At 43.8% G+C, this 22,674-nt stretch overlaps 1 protein-coding gene across 1 annotated transcript in view; it reads left to right on the top strand.

Annotated features, from left to right (window-relative positions):
- LOC136614420 (keratin-associated protein 9-1-like) overlaps nt 1-22,674 on the top strand; it is a 167,147-nt gene that overhangs the window by 48,777 nt on the left and 95,696 nt on the right. The window contains exon 3 of the mRNA XM_066594111.1: nt 16,290-16,412. Coding sequence (XP_066450208.1) covers nt 16,290-16,412 — 123 coding nt within the window. The remainder of the gene's footprint in view (nt 1-16,289; nt 16,413-22,674) is intronic.

Here is a 22,674-nt window from a genome sequence, read left to right as displayed (position 1 = left end):
GGTCCCAACTCGATTATTCAATTCTATGCGCAAAATAATTAGCGTCCAAATTTTACATACGTAATGTAATTCTCTCACTTTCCCGTGTCATAGAAACGTGAAATTTGGAACGGGCATTGATTATTATGTTATAAATAGGAAAAGTTAATTGGTCCCAACTCAATTATTTAATTCTATGCACCAAAGAATTAGCGTCCAAATTTTAAGTATGTAATCTAATTCTCTCACTTCCCGATGTCATAAAAACTTGAAATTTGGCACGAGCATTGAATATGTTATACATAGGAAAAGTTAATGGGTCCCAACTCGATTGTTCAATTCTAAGCGCAAATAAATTAGCATCCACATATTACGTACGAAATCTAATTCACTTTCCAATGTCATTTGGCACGAGCATTGAATATGTTATAAATAGGAAAAGTTAATGGGTCCCAACTCAAAAATCAAAAATGTAAAGATTGCTGGGAGTGCTTTTTTGGTATTTGTTGTCAGTATTAGGAGATCATTAGCAAAGGCTGCAGTGGTGTGTTTGACCTTTCAGACTTTTAATCCAATTTCTTATCTTATTTTTTGAAGTACTGTTTCAATCATCAAAACAAATAGGGTGAGTGAAAGTGGGCAACCTTGCCTGGTGCTGTTTTAGAATGCAAAGAGTTTTGACAAAGTGTCATTGACCCCCTCTTTGACTGTGGGCTTCGAGTATAGGCAGAAGATAGCTGAAATTACTTGCATTGGGCCACCAAATCTATACAAGGTACCTCTCATGTAGTTCCAGGTAACTCTAAAAACATTTTTTTTCAGTATCTGCGCTAAGTAGAACAAGAGGGATCTTCAGCCTAGCATAGTTTATTGCCTGTATGATGTGAGATATGTTGAACTTTCCTTCCCTATTTGGGACACATCTCACTTGGTCAGGATGTATAAGTTTAGTTAGAAAGGCTAATATTCTATGTGTGATACGTTTTTGCCCACAATTTAAGGTCAGTTTTCAGTAGGGAGATTGGTATATAATTACTGCCTAATTCTGGGGTTATGTCCTCCTTGGGGATTAGGGAGATGAATGCTTCTAAAGATTGTTTGGGAAGGGATTTACAAAATTGGAGAAATGGTGGGAGATGAATTCTGGAGATTTTTTTTTATAATAACATATAGGGAATCCATCTGGTCCTGGCTTTTCCCATTGGGAATTGATGAGAGAACCTTTTGGATCTCTGGAGCTATTAATGGGTTGAGTAACTGTGCTTTGACCTCTTCCGTAAACTCAGGAATAGTTATTGAATCTGGAAAAGGGATGTTGGCAGATGAGATTGCAGATAGGGAGTCAGGGAGGGAAATATTTGTTAAATTATACAAAGCTTCATAGTAAGTTCAGAATTATTTGGTGATCTCTGTGATAGCTGTAACTGTATTAGTTGCGGGGGATTGGATTTTGTAGATGATCGTGGCTTTAGAGCCTTTGGCTCCATGTGCATAGATTTTGAATTTAGAGAGTTGAAATGTTTTAGCAGCTTTAACAATTTGTAGATCCCTTAATTTGTTTCTAAGACTATTAAGGTCAGTTAGCACATCAGAGTTTATGGACTTTTTGTATAGATTTTCTGCCCTAGAAATTTGGGATAGAATGGAGTTAATTTCAAGTTCTCTTTGTTTTTAAATTCTGGATCCCATAGCAATCAACTCGCCTTTTTGCATTTCCCAGACTACTGGAGTGGAGCTTTCTGGCCTATCATTTAGTTTACATAGCCCCTCCAATTTCTCTGAGAGTAGAGTATCGTGTTTCTCATCTGCAGTGAGTGTAGGATTGAGTTGCCAGGTCCATTCTTTAGCTGGTAGGTCTTGCACTGAAATTTTCAAAGAAATTGGAGTGTGATCTAAAATTGTAATTGAGCCCACCTCCAGTCCAGTGACCATTTGTATAAATGTTTCACAGATGAACAGGTAGTCAATCCTGTGTAATGAGTCATGAATATGTGAGCAGTATAGTCTTTGGTTTCAGGATTGATTGCTCTCTATGCATCTTTAAGATGATAGTCTAAAAAAAGAGTAATTTTGGTCAAACATTCATTTTGTCTTGAGAAGCGAGGTAAAAGGGGAGGGGGAGGAGGAAACCGAGTCACCACTGCACGTTATGTCCAAGAGCTATGATCATCAACTACCTGTTACCATGAAATCGGTCAGGGACCACAGGTGGCAGTGGCGCAGTTCACCACGGCGTTCTGGGATGGTGTTGCGCCCACGTTCGGGTCGGCGCGCGGCAGCTCCATGCTCCGGTGTGCGGGTGTGGAGTGTGTTAGTTATAGTGGCTGGCTGGGAGCTCCCGTCAGCCAGCTTGATTAGACTCCAACCAATGGGTGGATTCTCCTGAATATAGTCTTGCAGCTGCTGATAGCAGTTGCCAGTTATTGGTTCCGTTCCCTCTGTGTCTGACTTCAGTCCTGCTCCTGTGAAAGTTACCTTGTCTCGATCCAGCTCTGCTTATGTTCTGTGGTTTTCCTGTCATGTTGGTTTATCCTATTGGCCTAGCCTGTCGGTGCTAGTAAGTTGTTATCTGCATAGGCAGTGTAGGGTCAGTGTTGGCGGCCTGGACCTGTCCACCTTTGGGGCTACCTCCAGGAAGGAACATTGGCGTGGGTGAGGGACAGGGAGTCCCGCGCCATGCAAACCTATGCATACAACTAGTACTGTAACATAATAACTGCCCACCCCCCCGAAAAAAAAAAAAATATATATATATATATTTTCCTGTGTTTTTTTTAGGTGGGATTCACGGTGTTAATGGAGTCCAACAATATGATTACCGGTCAGATTCGTGACCTGGCCGGGATGGTTCAGGACCTGTCAGGGCATCTCAGCCATCATGAGCAGCATTTGGTTGTGCCCGCTCATCCAGTACCTGAACCTAAATGCCCATTACCCGAGGTTCTTGGGGGACGGGAAAAAATTCTTTGTCTTCCGGGAGGCTTGTAAGTTGTTTTTTCGCTTGCAGCCTCTGGATCCGAGCCCCAAAGGGTGGGGATTGTTATAATTCTGCTCAGAGAAGGGCCTCAGTCATGGGCCTATTCTTTACCAGCTGATTCCGCTTGTCTGCAGTTGGTAGGCTCTTTTTTTCATTGAGCTCGGGAATATTTTTGATGAACCCGATTGTGCAGGTTATGCAGTTAGAAAGTTGTTTGCCTTAAGCCAGGGTCACCAGTCTGCAGAAGAATATTGCTTTAGTTTCAGGCAGTATTCGGGTGAATCTGCATGGAATGACTGCAGGCTCAAAGATTAATTTTTGGTAGGCCTGTCTGACACAGTAAAAGATCTACTGCTGTCCCATCCGTCACCCTCTACTTTGACTAAGCTAGAGTACCGTCAAGAACGCGGTGCTAAGTCTCTGGTGACTTCTACAGCCTGTACCCCACTGTCAACCCTTGAAGCTGATTGCATGAAAGTGGACCGGTTGAGTTCTGAAGAACGGAGGCGGTCCCGGGTTTGCCAGGAAAGGCAGATACGGATGCAGCAGGAAAACTTTAGCTCCTAGGAGACTGTCGGGAGGGTCATCTAGGAGGTCAGGTACTCCCTAAATTACTGGTGCCTTGTAGTGTGTCTTACAAGGCTTTTCACAGGGTGGGACAGGCATTTATTGATTCTGGGTCAGCCACGAACCTTATCCATTTGCCGTTCATAAAACCACTGTTATCAAATTTTACCACGTTAGGTTTGCCGATCCACTTTACCGGTATCGATGCAACCCATCTGTCCTCAGGGGTAGTGCAGTGGAGGACACCAGAACTTCGGTTCATGGTAGGCGCATTACATTCGGAGGTTATTTCATTTCTAGTCATGGAGAAGATGTCCGTCGATATTGTTCTGGAATTGCCGTGGCTAAGGACGCACAATCCTCAGTTCGATTGGACTACTTTGGAGCTCGTTCGGTGGGGAGAGTGCTGTCAGGATAATCTAGCGCCTGTTACATTGTGCTCTACTGATACTATTAGTATTCCGGTTGATTTACAGGATTTTCAAGATGTGTTTTCTAAGAAGCTTTCCGAGGTATTATCCCCACACTGCAAATGGGATTGTAGGATTGATCTGGTACTGGATAGTCCCATCCCTAAGGGAGCCAAATTTAATCTGTCGGGTAGGGAGCATGAGGCTCTTAAATCCTATATTTCAGAGACTTTAGCCAAGGAATATATCAGACCGTCAAAGTCACCACCTGGAGCCTTATGTTGACTATTGGGTTTTAAACAAGATCACCATAAAAAAAATCAGTGCTCGCTCCCTCTGATCCCTGATCTGTTGAATCAGGTGGTGGGAGCACACTGGTTCTTCAAGCTTGACCTTCGGGGAGCTTATAATCTTATACATATTAAGTCTGGTAACGAGTGGAAGACCGCCTTCAACACCCCATTGGGGCACTTCGAGTGTCTGGTTATGCCCTTTGGGTTATTCAACGCCCTTGCGGTTTTTCAGCGGTCGATGAACGCGGTCTTCCACGATTATCTAGGGGATTTTATGGTTGTCTATTTTGACGACATTTTGGTGTACTCGTCGGATTGGGACACGCATGTCAGACATCTCCATTTAGTGTTAGAGCTGCTAAGGGAGTACCAATTGTATGTTAAATTCTGTGCTCATTCCTTGGGTATATCGTTACCCCAACTGATATGTGTATGGAGTCAGACAAGGTTGCGGCAATCGCACAATGGGCTAAACTAGATAATTTGAAGGCTCTTCAGCACTTTCTTGGATTTGCTAACTTTTACAGAAAATTGATCAGGAATTTTTCAGTGATTGCACAACCGCTGACTGATCTCACGAAAAAAGGAGCAGGCGTGACTTCGTGGTCTCCGGAAGCTTCAGAAGCGTTTGAGCAACTTAAGAGGGCTTTTTCCACTGCATCGGTGCTTGCTCAGTCTGACCTTCAGAAACCCTTTTTTGAGGAGGTAGACACTTTGGAGGTTGGGGTGGGGCAGTCCTCTCCCCCCAATTCAGGGTCATTCAGGGTATAGTCCGTGTGCCTTCTTTTCCCGTAAATTCAGTAGCGCCGAGCACAACTACGATGTTGGGAACAGGTAACTGTTGGCAATAAAATGGGCATATGAAAAATGGCGTCATCTTCTGGAGGCGGCTCGACACCAGGTGACTGTCTTCACCGATCACAAGAACTTAGTGCATCTTGAGAATGGTAAGAGTCCTAATGCGCAGCAAGCCAGGTGGGCGCTTTTCTTCTCGAGATTCAATTTTAGTCATGTACCTGCCGGGAGAAAAAAAAATGTGAAAGCTGACACCCTATCCAGCTTTTTCGGGACTCCGGAGGTTAAGGACTCTTCTCAAGAAGTCATCCTCCCGCCTGGTGTTGTGGTAGCAGCCCTGACACGGAACCTTCTGGCTCAGCTTCAGGAATGTCAAAGAGAAGCCCTGGAGGGGGTTCCGGCAGGGAAGTTACTTGTACCGAGGTCTCTGCGGTTGTTAGTTCTGGAAGAGTCTCATTCCTCCGTTTTTGCATTGAATTGGTGTTCAGCTTGTGCACGTGGTAAGAGTCGCCGTAAGAGCCCTGAGGGACCGTTAATGCCGGTGTCAGTACCTGGTAGTCCATGGCCGGATGTGTCCATGGATTTTGTCACTGACCTGCCTCTGTAACAAGGTTGTTCCACCATTTTGTTTGTTGTTGACAGGTTCTCGAAAATGGCGCATTTTGTTGCTTTAAAAAAGTGACGCTGAATTAGTGAAGACTTTCATTAGAGAGATTATAAGATTGCATGGAATACCGGTCAATATAGTTTCGGATCGGGGGGAGCAATTTGTGGCCCAATTTTGGAGGGCCTTCTGTAAAAACTTGGGAACATCTCTGTCTTTCTCATCAATGTTTCATCCACATACAAGTGGGCAAACGGAACGTAAAAATCAAGACCTAGTACAAGACTTGCGTCTTTTTGTGGGCGAGAGGGTCAGTCGGTGGGTAGAGTTTTTACCTTTAGTTGAATTTGCCATAAATAAATCGTATCAGTTCTGCGACAGGGGTGTCACCTTTCTTCTGTGTGTTTGGTCGGCATCCCCGGTTCCTGACTTCCATTCCAGTACCTACAGCTTGCCCCACTGTTGATGTTGTTACTAGTAAGTTGCGGGATGTTTGGAATGGTGTACACAAGAATCTGGAGGAAGCAAGTGGTCGTATGCAACTACATAGTTGTAAAAGGTCCACTGTGTTGGAGCCATTTGAGGTCGGTCAGAAGGTCTATCTGTCCACGAAGAATTTAACCCTTTCCAATCCAAATTGTATCCTGGTTTTCCTAGGGTGCTTACTCTTTTTCTGCTGTTATACAATGGCGCTATATGCTGGATAAAGCCAGTACTGCATGAGGTGACACGTTGGATAGGCTCTGACAGCAGAGACGCTGGCAATATACAGGAAGAGAACCCAGACGGATTTCTTCCAACATCAGAGCTGTACGGCCTTAAATCATAATGTCTTCACAGGTCAGACAATGGATTGGAAAGGGTTAAAATTAAAGCTCCCTCGGTAAAGATTGCGTGGCGTTTTATCGGTCTCTTTGCGATAACGTCAGTGATTAATCCTCTAGCTTGAGAGTTGGATTTACCGAGTTCTTGAAGGGTGCATAGGGTGTTTCATAAATTTCTCTTGAAGTTGCTTATCCCTCCGGTGGACACTAATGGGAGAAGTGATTGTTGTAGAAGTTGTATCCATAATACTTTCCAAGGGACTGCTGAAACCAGACTGCAAATTAAGGTCAGGTGGTGGGTGATGTTGGGAGTCCTCAGTTAAGTTGCTCAATGGTTTGGTATCAAAGACCAACACCGCAGCTGTGTTTGATGGGGGCTGTAGTATAGATGGGGTTTGTGGTTTGCAAAACAACTAGGGTGGAGAGTGTTATCTGCGGTGCTTGGTAGATTACTTAGTGGCATGATGCCACAACACAAACACTTCAATAGCAACTGATAGCCACTCTGGTACAGTTGGGGGGCTCATAACCAAACACTTCAACAGTATCCGATAGAAGTTGTATTGCAGGCGAATATGTATTTACCCACTATATAACAGTGCCCAATGGGAGCTGCAGCAAAAATGTAAATTGTGGTCATGCACTTTAACAGGTTTAAAGAGAGCTGTAGTATAGTTGAAGATAGTAGTGAATCCCCTCAACAGTGTCAGACAAGAGTTGTAGTACAATTGGGACTTGCAGTCAAATATCTTACTAGGGAATGGTGTGAGCTGTATCACAATGAAGTTTGTAGTCAAGCACCTCAGCAGTGTCCAATAGGAGTTGTAGTACAGATAGGGATAATAGTTAAACACCTCACCAGTGTCTGATGGGAGCTGCAGAACAGATTGGGCTTGAGTCAAAAAACCTCAGTAGTACCTGGTGGGCGTTGTGGTATAATTGGGATTAATAGACCAACACCCCAGCAGTGCCAGGTGGGAGCTGTAGTATGGATGGTGTTTGTAACAAACACTTCACCAGTGATTAATGGGAGTTGTAGCCAAGATGGGAAAGTAGTCAAACACCTCAGAACTGCCTGATGGAAGCTAAAGCACAGAAGAAGTCTGGGGTCATGCATCTTAGCAGTGTCCGGTGGGAGTTTCAGTACAGTTAAAGTTTGTATTTAAACACTTCAGAATTGTAAGACAGGAGTTCTAGTACAGATGGAGTTTGTAGTGCCACTTCTAAATCTCTCCTGTCTTCATCAATGTGTCAGGGAGCCCAGCAAATAAAAGGAATGGCAGGAAGGTTGTCTCCACTACTCCTAGTTGGGTTAAGAGTTTGCAATGGAGAGCCCCTCTCTTCACCTCTGTCTTCTGTTATCTCCCTCACTTCTCTCTCTCCCCATGTGCTGTAGCCCCCTCTCTCCACACTCTCTCAACTTCTCCTTCTCACTGACCTTGCGTTGCTCTGTAACTTTATATGGGACTAGATGGTGTGTTGTCCCTCCACCACTCTGCATTCAAGATGATGGCTAAAGGTAAGATGGTGGACAGAGATGGTCACAGTGTTTGTGCCACACTCAGGCCTCCGGTGAAAGCCTCCACTCCAGAGTACAGGTGGTGGTGCAGGAGATAGCATACCCTAGTCCAGTAGCTGGTCAGGCCTGTTTCAGACTCTAGCAAATTTCCAGAGCGCCCTGCACCAGGCTGCCTCCACAGTATGGTCCCTTGTAGGCATAGACAAGGTCCTCAGCCATGCCAAGGACAGAGGTTCACCTCCGACTGGGCAGAGGGTGTCAATTAAGGAGGTGCAGATCGTTTTCCAGGAGTATATGCGTCTAGTGAATCTCTTCCCGTCCGATGCGGTCAAAAAACAAATTCGGGTTTGCACTGGCCTCAGCTGGCTGTGGAAGGCCCTAACCTTGCTTCATTGGACAGAGGGGAAATCCAGCTCCTACAAGGTTCTTTATGTATTGGAGAGGTCTGAGTCGGGATAAGGCTGACCTTCTGGTGCAAGGAAACGAAATGATGTTTGTAGAGCAGGGTCAGCAGGGTTTAGCAGCACACATCTTCTTCTCTTGGTATTTAAGCTAAGCTCCCTGCGATTTTTATATTTTAATCTGTTTAAGGTGGTTCTGCATTTCCTCCTGGGTTACACGGTGAAATTTAGTAAAGAGTTTACTTTATTAGTCTGCATCTCATCTGACATTTCTTTTTCCTAAGTGAATACACTGGACAAAAGAACAATTTAATAGATTTGATTTCTCGCCACCACGCTCTACAAATTTTTCTTTCATTATTTTTTTAAGGGCCAATACTTTTAATATTAATCTTTTTACTATTTTTTTTTATTTATTTCCTTATAGGGTTTTAGTGTTTCTTCACTGTCTTCTTGTTTCAGTACTTTAAATGCTTTCTTTCTGTGATTTCCCCCTTTGCAACTTTATTGAGCCACAATGGTTTTCTCCTTATCCCTTAACGCTTTTATTCCTGTTAGATATGAACCGCTCACAGGGAGTATTTAGTCCGCTGAAAGTGGGAGAAAATACTCCATTGCACTCAGCGACCAAAAGATCAAAGATGAATCTTCCCGCTCATCAATGGAGGACCCCATACCCTCCCTAGACTGTGCTTCAGCACGTCGTATGGAGCTGGAAACTACTGCAGCTTCCCTCTCTGATTCACTATTACCCCAAATTCAGCTAATGCTGAAAAAAAGGATTTTCACAAATCTCTAACGGCATAACCTCCAAACTCACCAAAGAGATCCGAGACCTCGGATACCGAACAGCTGCGCTGGAAGACCACATGGATAATGCAACTACAGTCTTTGAGTCCCATGAAAAAGAAGTCGAGCAGATACAGAAGGAAATCTTCATCCTCCACGACAAGTGGGATGATGCTGAAAACAAAGATCGTAGAGACAGCCTACGAATATGGGGCCTCCCAGAATCCATCGAAGATCTTCAATCCACCATAACGGACCTTTTCCAGGAATTATGCCCCAATATTCCTATAGAACAAATGGAGATGGACAGACTCCACAGAGCGTTAAGAGCCCGCAAGGCTGGGGGCCCACCAAGAGACATTGTCCTGAAAATGCACTACCACCGCTCTAAAGAACAACTGCTTAATAAGGCTCGCTCCAGCTCAAAGCTCTCCTTCCAGGGTCACTATTATAAATTATTCCCTGACCTGGCCCCTTCAATCCTTGCTAAAAGGACAGCCCTCAAGCCCTATTTGGAAATTTTGCAGCAAAAGCGCATCCAGTATAGGTGGGGCTTCCCGTTTAAGCTGACATTCCTCTTCCAAGCTAAGACCCATACTATCCTGTCCCCGGATAGAGCTCGGCGCTGCTTTACGGACCTGTGCTTCCAGCTCCCGGCCCAGCAATCAGGTTCACCAGATGCATTGCAACCTTCTAGATCTCCCCGGAAACCAACAAGCAACAACTGTGAGCCATAATCTTGGGAGGTGCTGCCTCCTGCCATTCAAGTCAGACTGACCTTGAGGGTGCCTTTCCAAGAAAAATATCCAACTCCAACTGAAGAGACTCCAACATCCTTAAATACATTGCTGGACATGTTATGACCACGCGTATACTTCCCTGTCTTCCAAGGCCTTTCCAACTCCTATGTTCCACAGGCAAACTTTATAGCCTCCTAATGAAACAGAAAATGCATGATTGACACAGGCAACTCGGCAGCGATACCTTTATCACTTATGGACTAACTTCATATATGCATGTAGAATCGCCACTCCGCTGATAGAAGTAAAAAGAATGAAAAAACTACTGGAGTAAGGGAAATGGAAGGGTCTGCCAAATACTACCCATGGACTAGGATTCTGGTTATCTTTAGTTAATAGACTCTAGAATTTAGTTCTTGGGGCCTATACGCTCTATGCTACAAACCAACTCTTCTTTTCTAACTCTTTCCACCTTCTTCTCTTATTTATTTTTATTTTCTCCTTTCCTCTGCTTCTTCCTTTCCTCTCTACTATTTTTTATTTTATCCCCCCCCCCCTCATGCACTTGGTTCTCCTCCTCTTCATATTTTATATAAAGCTTAAGAATGCCTCTTTGGCACTGTTGCCGTGTGTCGTTCCCACGTTGTAGTTGATGTTATGACCACCAAAACAGCTCTTACCATGCTAGTTACTTGTAATGTCTTAAATGTCTTCCATGTTGAATTTACAGGTCGGGCACCTTCTCTATATCGCTCCCACACCTCCTTCTCCCCACTCTCTCCCCCTCACTTTCTCCCCCTATTCTTCTCCCGTGGGGCTGGGTGCCCCAGATATCCAATGTTTATAGTTCTTTATATAACTGCCCATGAATTTAAAAATTATCTTGCACAATGTGCAGGGCTTTAATTCCCCCAATAAACGATCCAAAGCTTTCTGCTATTATAAAAAAGTCCATGCCAATATTGTATGCTTGCAAGAAATTTTTCCACTAATCCTTCCCCGCGTTCTCTCTTCACCCATTCCCATTTTTTTTCATCAACTGCTTCATCTAAAACAAAAACTGTCACAATATGCTTCAACCGGTTAGTCCCCTTTACCCACACATCAACTATCTCTGACCCCGAAGGCCATTATCTATTACTCACAGGTATAATTCAACATGTCCCGGTAACCATTGTATCGTACTATACCCCAAATACCGGACAAATACATTTCCTTACAAAATTGTTTGAACTGGTAGAGACAAATAAATATGGGACGGTCATACTGTGAGGGGACTCAAATTGCATTTTGAACGCGGGCCTGGACAGAAACTCCATAACTCATCTGACACCTCTGCTGCCGCCCTAGCAATCCCTGTCACATAATCTTCGAGTATTGCTCACCCAGCACCACCTAGTCGATTTCTAGAGGGAAACCAACACTACCAAATATTTTATGCATTTTTCAGCCCCACACTCCATATATAGAAGAATAGACCACATTCTAATATCTTCCTGCCACAAATAACCTGTTCTAAAATTCTTTCAATTCCTTGGATGGACCACAGCCCAGTATCAATATCCATGCAGCTCTTTAATGTCAAAACGCACTAATACCACATGGGCCATTAATGATTCTCTTCTAGCACTACCCGAGGTACTGTCTCTGATAACACCACAATTAGAAGGATACTTTGCTATAAATAGCCCCTCCGCCTCCTCACCCATGTCACTGTAAGAGGCGCATAAGGTAGTCCTCCGCCCGGCGAAAGAGAGAGCGCCTATCCCGACAACTAGAATTAGAGCAAAAGGTTCTACAGTTAGAAGACAAGGCCAAAAATCACCCATCTTGGGAGAATTTAAGATTAATCTCTCAAGCTAGGACAGAACTAGACCTATGTATTTCAAAACTTGTTGAGTGCAAACTAAGATGGTCCTGCTGACACTTTTATGTGTTAAATAACAAACTGTCTACTCCCTTAGCCCGCAGGCTATGAGCCAGCGCCACGATAAGCCCTTTTTTAGGCTCCGCACTAGACATAATACAATCAGGGCAAACCTATTCACTATAGTATCAGAGTTCAGACAACTTTTCGATAAGCTTTACTCCCAGTCACATTACCGATCCCAAGAACAGATAACCTCTTACTTTCACGATATCACATTCTTTGAACACTTGGAGGAAAAAATTATCCTAGAAGAAGTCATAGAAGCTATAAAAGCATTGAAAATTAATAAACACCCGGGACCGGATGGTTTTTCTTCTTCTTACTATAAAAATAAAATTTCCCCCATTCTGCACACATCTTGCAAATTACTTTAACGCCATCCGAGATGGATAGCAAATAGGCCAGACTTCTCTCTTGGCAGCTATCTCCATGATAACAAAGCCTGAAAGAGATTTGCTGGATAAATAGTACTACTATATCCTTAATTAATGTAGACATGAAGCTTCTTACTAAAATTTTGGCCTTTTTGGACGACAAGCTCCAGACAGCATACGTCGATTCACCCAACTCACCCACATTTGTCAAAATAGGGGCATTCCTGCAAAGTTGCTCTCCTTGGATTTGTGCACTATAAGCTGGCCATATATGTTTTCAGTACTGGAACACTGGAAATTTCCCGCTGAGTTCCTCACATGGCTACGTATTTTATATTCTTCCCCCAAAGCCTTTGTTCATTACAAGGGCTTTTGCTCAGATAACATCTCGATCCGGCGAGGCACAAGGCAGGGCTGTCCATTGTCTCCCCTCCTTTTCATTCTAGCGATAGAGTTATTAGCGATTAAAATTGGAAACAACCCTGACATCAGGTGAATTGAAATTGCCTATATTCACCATAAAATTAGCATGTTTGCTGATGATATATTGGCTATAATATCTTCTCCCTATACCACTATCCCTAACCTAATGGCGGAACTGTCCAGGTTTGGGTCTATGTCTGGCCTTATCATCAACAGCGCAAAGTCAAAAGCTTTCAACCTCACATTACCCCCAGATATGGTCTCCCTACTCCAAACCAACTTCCCCTTTAAATGGATGATGGGGACATTGGGCTACTTGGGCATTAATTTAACAAGCTCCTACACCTCGCTATATGAGCAAAATTACATGCCACTCCTCTGTAAACTCATTCATTGATCCTTTTTTTTTTTAAATTAACTTTTATTGATTAATTTAAAATAATGCGCCTCAAAAGACATACAAGACACACAACGTCTAGAACACAACAAGAAGAGCAGGAGTCCCGGAAGACCCCATCGATAGTGAAAAAATATCTCAACTGTTAATCACTAATCAGCCACATGAGGATGAACCAGTGGCTAGTGTTAGTTCTGATACAGAATATCTCTCACTTAGAACATGAATGATGCTACTAGCTGATACAATTCTAGTTTTTTTCCTTAGAGGGACCCCTAATGATAGTGCTCGCTCTCGAATAAGGGTAGTCAAGGATTAGACCTAGTGATGTGGGAGTTATTAGTAATTGTTAGGATATTGATTCAGAATAACATATTTATGCTTGTAAGTGAAATGACTCAGTTCCAATCTCAAAGGAACTGGTCGGGTTCTGGTATTGGTTTGACGCGTTTCCGTCAACTAAGTGACACATTAGGAACCCTAGATGATTAGGAACAAATTGTCAATAGAGTAGCAATTTGGACAGGTGATACAGACTGTATACGTCTTGTAGAAAAAGTAGAGCCAATACTGGCAAAGAGATGCTAACAAGAAGAGTCTCGTTGTGATACTGAATCACGCTACAAATGGAGAATTCTCCTATCAGGCCGTCCAAAGTAGATGGAACACACGTTAATGTGGGTCCCTAATGACCAGCATTGTCATAGGGCCTGGGTCCATCCACGTGAAAATAGTGGACTAATAAGAAACCTTTGAGGAATAGCCCTCAAGTGGATTCCAGAGCTGAAAGTAGCTTAGCCCCTAGACGATTCTTATCACATCTGAGCCAATACTCAGCAGATAATAAGATAAAGTTTCATTAGCTTAATAAGTTCCCAAATGTAATGAGCCCATACTCGATAAATACAAGACCTAGTCTAGGTAATAATAATAAATGTAGCCCAACTAGACCTAGCTAAGGAACCACGGACGTGCCAGGATCTCCAGCCCAGAAAGTAGACTGGAGAGCAATGAAGCCAGTAAGTCCTAACAACACTTTTAAGAGGCAATAAGAAGTACACCCCTAGGGGTGTGAGACAATGGCAACCAATCAGGTAAGGCCCAGCCTGGAGAGCACGCCCCGATATGGGAGGATGCATAATATGTATAGAGTGGCATAGGTGGATCCCGGACTCTGTGACTGATTAAACGATAATAGTCCCATAGCTGGTGGCATGTAAGCAATATTGCCATGCTCAGACTACTTCTGGAAAGCTGGGGCCAATACCACATCTCATGGATTTGAAGAGTGAATTCCCCAAAAATGACATTTCTGCCTAAACTGCTTTACTTTTTCTGATACATGTTACTGGGAACATCACGAAGATACTCCAGCAGATGACCCTTTGCTTTATTTGGAATAACTCTATTCCTAGGGTGTCATGCTCTACTTTATACAGACATAGACTGCAGGGAGGATTGGGAGCCCCAAATATATTGAAATACTACCAAGCTGCCCAGGTGGCCCAACTAGCCCTCCTTCATTCCACAACCAATGTGCCTCTTTGGCTTGCTCTAGAGGCCATGGAATTATACCCTCTCACAGTGGACTCGATTTTGTGGAATACTCCGACTCCTAGACAACCTGTCGCTAAACCCATTATAAAACATTCCCTAAAAATCTGGGATTCCATGAAGTACTCTGGGAAACTTATCTCCCCTCACTTACCCCTTCTACCATTTTTGCATACCTCCTTATTCCCACCAGGTCTTGACTCCCCACTGTCCTTTGAAAGTTGGACAAGCAAAGGTATATCCAAAATACACCACTTACTTTCGTTAAATGGTATAATTACATCCCCTGCCCTTCAGAAGTTTGGCCTACCATCTTCTGAAATATTCCACTATTTACTGCTCAAGAATTTCATAACCTCTTTTCTCAAAAACACAAACTCCCCATTAAAAACAACCCCCTTTGAAACATTCTGTCTCAAATACCCACAAGCAAAAGGCCTTATCTCACAAATATATCCGGGCCGTGTACATACCTCCTATCGTTTGCAACTATCATATGTAGCAAAATGGGAGCGAGATATAGGTAACATTCTAAACAACGAAGAATGGTTACAGATTTGGAGATCAACCAATTGTGGTGCCCGCAATACACTGATGTTAGAAACATTGTATAAAATCCTATTATGCTGGTACTTAGTCCCTACAAGAATTGCTCACGCGGTTCCAGGTCATTCTAAAGACTGCTCCTCCCCAGAAAATATGTTTCACATATGGCGGTCCTGCACTCGAGTCAAAAGACTGTGGATTAGAGTATACTTCCTAATCTATACAGTAGCTAATCAAAACCTGCGTAAAAACCCATGGGAAGCCCTACTGAACAAAAGGATTACAAATATATCTCCAAACTCTAGAAAGCTGATTTCGTTCTTCATCCTAGCCACAAAACAAACTATCGCTCGATCTTGGCAAAATACCTCACTGGACTTCTCTGAGGTCAAATGCCGAATAAATTACCATCAATTTCAGAGGATAGGTATGATAGATTTCTGAATATTTGGACCCCATGGATCGATTACACCATCCCTACAGTGGAGGCTGGCACCTCAACTGCACTATAAATACAAAGCCCGAAAGCTAACCATGGGGATCCCACCCCCTTGGGTTGCTGCCCCATAAGAGAAGAACATCCCCCACCCCCTCGATACCCCACCCCAATACCTGCCTACCTCCCTCCTTTTCCCCTTCTGCAAGTTGGTCCTGGCCAGGCCAATGAGGTTTTTGAATCGTTTTTCAAACAAAACAACAATGAAAGCTAGAGAAGAATCTGGCTATAATGGATTAGAATTATCCTACTACCACTAACCCAGCCAGCCTTGTACGCCTTCATTCATTATCTCAATGTTATATTCCTTTGTAAAATGAAACATTTTTATTAAAAATTGTTAAAAAAAAAAATGTTAGCCATCTGTGATTTTTATGGATAACTTGCTCAGAAAAACAATAAAGATTATTATTTTTAAAATTAAGATTGGGAAACCTAAAGCGAGATAAGTCTGCATGTCCCTGACTGCCTGCCATACATCTGCCGCCAGGGCCACAGGATATTTATTTTCACATCTTTCCAGAGGCTTTGGTGACATATGGCAGATTTGACAACCCTGTCATAAATCTGGGAGTTCTCCCCTTTGTCTGGGAGGCTCATGGACATTATGGAAGAGTTGACAAGCATGTAATAATCTTCACTAACTTCTATTTTGTCTGTTTTACATTTAGAACAATGGAAATCCATGTTTTCACAGTCACCAATGTAACAGCGGGTGTTGCCATCCTGGGATCTCTGTGTACAAAGCATTTTGTGTACCAAAATATGAGAAAACTCGGAAATGTCTCGGCCCGGTGAGTACCTGTAACCAGCTGTTGTCCTGGTTTCTCATCCACACACAGTATAAGGGCTCAGTCACACGGGCGTTTTTACGCACGTCTGTCCGTTGCGTTTGCCGGCTGCATTTAAATAGAACCAATGCTTTTTAATGGGAGTGCGCACATGTGTGAATTTTACATGCGCATAAACACACGCGAAAATTATAGGACACCGGTCCGCAGAATGCATGTAACTGCGGCAAAGCGGTGTTCTGTCTAAGTGAAACCCGTGGATGTGAAACACCTTGCGCTCAATGGGGCTGGCCCCATTGACCACAGGTGGAACCCCTGAATGTGACAGCATCCAGGGGTTTCACATCCAAGGAATCCCCTGCTGCAGCTGTGAGCCGCAGCAGGGGATAGCGGGCAGCACACTTTTTCCCGCCGTGACGCCCGCTTCGGGGACGCAAATTTTTGAACGCATAACTGATGCATTCAAAAATTTGTGCGTCAAAATGCCCGTTTGACTGAGCCCTAAGGCGTCGTTTACACGGGTTTTAAACTGGCATATTTATGTTAGATTGTTCTGCCATGGATCTGTCCATTTAATCCATGGTAGAATATTGAAGTTATAGTTTGGAGTTCTGCTGTAGCTCTTGTCAATGGGGTAAATACGCATTCGCCCGCCGGATCTGGTTTCCGTGTGATTGTCATGTCAATTATTATTGCTGTAATGTTGATTTCAAAATCTGCATGAAAAAAATGTGTCCTATATGATCTACAGCCGGGATCTGCCTGCCAATTTATGGAGTGCTAAAATGGTGTGAAATGGGCAGAAAATTGGGTGCAGAATCTGTATTTTAGGGTGACTACCCACTAGCGTTTTTTTTTACTGCTAAATTTGCAGCGTTTTTTTTTTCTGCAGGGGTCTATGAGCTATGGACTTGTAAAGCTAAAATCGCAATCGCGCAAAATCGCGATTTCGCGGTAAATCGCGATTTTAACATTACAAGTCCCATAGACCCCTGCAGAAAAAAAAAACGCTGCGAATTTCGCAGTGAAAAAAAACGCTAGTGGGTAGGAGCCTTAATTCAGAGGCAAAATACCCCATGAGAGCAAGAACTATAAGACATATCTGTCTAAGTAACTATTTGTATTGCCCATAAAAAAAAAATCCTGAGCAATTTATCTTCTAACCCTACATAAAGCTGATCCTCTTTTATCCCTCCTGGAAATGTATAGCTGAATCCACTCTCGGAGTGCTTGTACATGTAGCATTTGTGCGCCGCACACTTTTACTGCATATCACATTTCCAATGCAGTTTTTGGATGCATGGGTTTTACAGATACAAAATATTAAAACCTTGTTTCATCTGTACAAACCGCACATAAAATACTGTTGTCATTCAAGGAAAACCCCATACGATTGGAGATGTAGTGTCAGACAGGACATTCTTGGTACATGGACGCCCAGCCACACACTGCATTTCTAATCACTGAGTTTAAATGTTTCAAATGATTCAATAAAAATGATCAAATCCGACAAAAAACCCCTGAAAATCTACTGATACAAAGATGCAAGAGCAGGGACACCCCAGCTCCCTGCAGCAGGCAGAAAGACACAATGCTATGTGGAGGGGCACCGGTACAGAATACTGATGTACGACCGCTCTCACACCAACCCTACACTGGGGGGCTGCTAGTATTATACCTGCACATAGATGAGGCTTGTATAGGGTGCCAGTCACACTACATGTAGTGCACCTTGCAGGCTTACAGACTACTAGTGACGCCCCTACTATTACATCAAACGAGTTGTCCAGCATATTTTAAGGGCTCGTTCAGACAAGCAGAGATTCACACATTTTTCCGCACAGAAAAAAACCGCAATGCGTGTGCAGGAAAAAATCTGCACCTGTAAAAGATAGAACATATAATAATCTTTATTTGTATAGCGCCAACTTATTCCGCAGCGCTTTCAGGCATGGGATAAATGCAAAACAATACAATTACAATGTGAGGTACATTCAGTTTGAAACAAATGGGGTGTGGGTGGTACAGGAGGTGCAAAGGGGGCGGGATTTGGTATGCTTCCCTGAAAAGGTGCATTTTTAAGGCACACCTGAAATTTTGTGCATTGGGAATTGTCCGGATGCCTTGGGGTAGAGGATGGGTGCTGCTCTGGGGAAGTCCTGCAGGTGAGCATGGGAGGTTCGTATTACAGGGGTGTTTAGTCTGAGTGTGTTAGTCGATCGGAGTGAGCGAACTGGGTGGTGTACTGACAGGAGGGAGGCGATGTATGGTGGTGCGGCGCCATGCAGAGCTTTGTGGGTGAGGTTGAGGAGTTTAAATTTAGTTCTGCAGTGGATAGGCAATCAATGTAGCGACTTGTACAGTGCAGAGGCGTCTTAGAAACGGTTGGATAGAAAAAAAGAGCCTAGCTGCCGCATTTAGTATGGATTGGAGCGAGTCTGGTGTGGGGGAGGCCAATGAGTAGCAAGTTGCAGTAGTCGAGTCTGGAGTGGATGAGGGCGAGTGGATGAGTGTCTTTAGCGTGTCTGTGGTGAGGAACGGCCGTTTTTTAGCAATATTTCTGAGGTGCATGTGGCATGTTTGAGCCAGAGATTAGAAATGGGGGGTAAAGGAGAGGTGTCCAATGTGACCCCAAGGCAGCGGGCATGCTGTCTGGGGGCTATGATGGTCCCAGACACTGGAATGGAGATGTTGAGGGGAGGTCGGTTGCAAGGCGGAAAAATCAGGAGGTCAGTTTTAGAGAGGTTTAGTTTGAGAAAAAAGGAAGACATAGTATCGGCGATACAGACAGTCAAGCCCTTATACAGCTGAGTCAACGGAAAAATAAAAAAGTTATGGCTTTTGGAAAATGGAGATGAAAAAATACCAAAAATCGTTTGGTGCTCAACGCCAAAATAGACCACGTCATTAAGGGGTTAATAACAAAAGCTGAGCTTTTTTTTTTGTTTTCAAGCATAAAGTGTTATTAACCAACCATCCGGTGGGGATGACCACGCCCCTTGGAAACCGTATTTATTAACCAGAAAAAAAAGTCAGGTGGGCTGACCACGCCCCATGGAGGACTTTTTTACATTTATTTTCAAACGTAAGGTGTCATCAATCAACTGCAAACCCAAATTCACTAGAAAAACTAACTGCAACTTTTATTTTAATTATGTGTGTATGGACTTTTTTTTTTCTCACTAGCTGAACCAAATACCCATATAAACACGTTTTTTAATACTTTTTTTTTTTTTCTCCACCAAACCTTCCAACAACACCACAAATTATAAAGAAAACATATAAACTCCATGCAGGTTTTGTCCTTGGTCAGATTTGCACGTAGTATTCCAGCATTGGAAAGCAGCGGTCCTAACCACTAAACTACGCACCCTGCAGAATCAACAATCTTTAGACCTTTGGCGGGATCTCCATCTGCCGGGTTAACCGTCGCAAAAGAAAAAACTTCACTATCCATCAAGTCAGGCAGGCCCGCGACTGGTGCCTGGCTGGTCAGTTTTTGATCAATGTGTACTGTAATGATTTTAAGACCGTAACCAAATCTCCGTCACTCGTTTCTCTTGACGGGTCCAAACAATTTTTCCATGCATTGTTACATGATGACTTACCAGCTAGACCGTCCTCTGGCGCTGCCAAGGGTAGGGTCCTCGCCAACCTGCCGCATTGACTCCTTCTGTGTCAGGCCGAGTGCTGCCGCCTGCTCCTAGGCAAAGCCCCTCGAGCCGTTCCCTCTGCGATACTCCGGACTGGCGGCTACCGTGAGCGCATCTGCTTCCAGCGGCGAACCTGCCTGTCACTTGGAAAGTATGACAAAGAAATTGACGGCGGTCAGTGATGACCCGACTGGTAATGCCATTCCTGATGCCTGCTCTCTACATCACCGCTACCAGCCTCGCGTGCCCCTGCATTCCTCCTACTGCTCACCAACTTCCTCCCCCATTCGCCTTCAAGCAGAGAGTGTGAGACGCACTGTGTTCCCTTGCGACCTCCATCTACCTACGCCTGCCCTACTGCCCCTGCTGCCTATGCTGTGTGGGCTAAGAGACCCCTTGCCTTCTGCAACCCCCCGTCTCTCAATACCAAACTGGGCTATCTGCCCTGCATGCTGGCAGCCCGTGTAGGGGAGCGTGGGGCAGCATGCCGTATGCTATCAGAAGGCTGAGGAAACGTGTCCCAGCACCCCCTGCACGCGCTGCAGCTGAACCTCTGCCTTTTTTACGGACTGCTGGAGCCTTATCCCCTGGCCCTGCAGTACCTCCCTCTTTAAGATCCAACAATTTTTGTGCCCTCCTCTTCCTGCTCCTAAACCTATCCCTGTCCGGTCACTGACCTCACTCCTGTAACCCCGCCCCCAGGCCCTGGCAGCTTCGTTAAGCACTCTGCTGCCTTCAAGGTCTGGGGATTTACAGTACATAATGGCTGGCTATATACAGCGGTCTGGGGATTTACAGTACACTATACCTGGTTATATACAGGGGTCTGGGGATTTACAGTACGGTATGGCTGGCTATATACAGTGGTCTGGGGATTTACAGTACACTATGGATAGTTATATACAGGGGTCTGGGGATTTACAGTACGGTATGGCTGGCTATATACAGTGGTCTGGGGATTTACAGTACACTATGGATAGTTATATACAGGGGTCTGGGGATTTACAGTACACTATGGATAGTTATATACAGGGGTCTGGAGATTTACAGTACACTATGGATAGTTATATACAGGGGTCTGGGGATTTACAGTACGGTATGGCTGGCTATATACAGTGGTCTGGGGATTTACAGTACACTATGAATAGTTATATACAGGGGTCTGGAGATTTACAGTACACTATACCTGGTTATATACAGGGGTCTGGGGATTTACAGTACGGTATGGCTGGCTATATACAGTGGTCTGGGGATTTACAGTACACTATGGATAGTTATATACAGGGGTCTGGGGATTTACAGTACACTATGGATAGTTATATACAGGGGTCTGGAGATTTACAGTACACTATGGATAGTTATATACAGGGGTCTGGGGATTTACAGTACGGTATGGCTGGCTATATACAGTGGTCTGGGGATTTACAGTACACTATGGATAGTTATATACAGGGGTCTGGGGATTTACAGTACACTATGGATAGTTATATACAGGGGTCTGGAGATTTACAGTACACTATGGATAGTTATATACAGGGGTCTGGGGATTTACAGTACACTATAGCTGGTTATATACAGGGATCTGGGGATTTACAGTACACTATGGCTGGTTATATACAGGGGTCTGGGGATTTACAGTACACTATGGATAGTTATATACAGGGGTCTGGAGATTTACAGTACACTATGGATAGTTATATACAGGGGTCTGGGGATTTACAGTATACTATAGCTGGTTATATACAGGGATCTGGGGATTTACAGTACACTATGGCTGGTTATATACAGGGGTCTGGGGATTTACAGTACACTATGGCTGGTTATATACAGGGGTCTGGAGATTTACAGTACACTATGGATGGCTATATACAGGGGTCTGGGGATTTACAGTACACTATGGTTGGTTATATACAAGGATCTGGGGATTTACAGTACACTATAGATGGTTATATACAGTGGTCTGTGGATTTACAGTACACTATAGCTGGTTATATACAGGGGTCTGGGGATTTACAGTACACTATGGTTGGTTATATACAGGGGTCTGGGGATTTACAGTACACTATGGCTGCCTATATACAGGGGTCTGGATTTACAGTACACTATAGACGGTACAGTTTGCTTGTACATCTGTTGTTTTTATGGTTTTTGCAAGTATCTCCCCAGTTTACACAAGACAATGTGATGCCGGCAAACAAGGATCTTCATGTCCACATAGTAAATCAGGTCTGCTGACAAGTGAGCGTTTGCTTGTTTGTCAACTGATTGCGGGCAAAATTTCATAAGAGAACAATCAGCAACGAGCATTCATATTAACCCTTGTGCTGCTGATCATCAGCCCATGGTAAAGAGTTTTAGATAGAACATGAGTCCGTGTGGCAAATTTATCCCCCTGTTAAGTTGCCTTTACATGAGACGACTATTGTCTGAATAATCTCTGGAAGCAGCAATTTCTGTGATAACGGTTCCTTATAAACATGGCCACCAACAGGGCAATGAGTGATAATTTGCTCACTATTTGCTGGTCGTCTCATTGCAGCTCACTGAAATAATAGTCGCTGGTTGATCAAAAGTCCTCTTGTGTAAAGTAACAGTCGTTTGTGCTTGACTGA

The sequence above is a fragment of the Eleutherodactylus coqui genome, chromosome 1 (assembly GCF_035609145.1).
Source record: "Eleutherodactylus coqui strain aEleCoq1 chromosome 1, aEleCoq1.hap1, whole genome shotgun sequence".
NCBI classification, from domain to species: Eukaryota; Metazoa; Chordata; class Amphibia; order Anura; family Eleutherodactylidae; genus Eleutherodactylus; species Eleutherodactylus coqui.
Note: the sequence above shows the minus strand (reverse complement) of the source record. Positions and strands in the feature narration are given on the sequence as shown.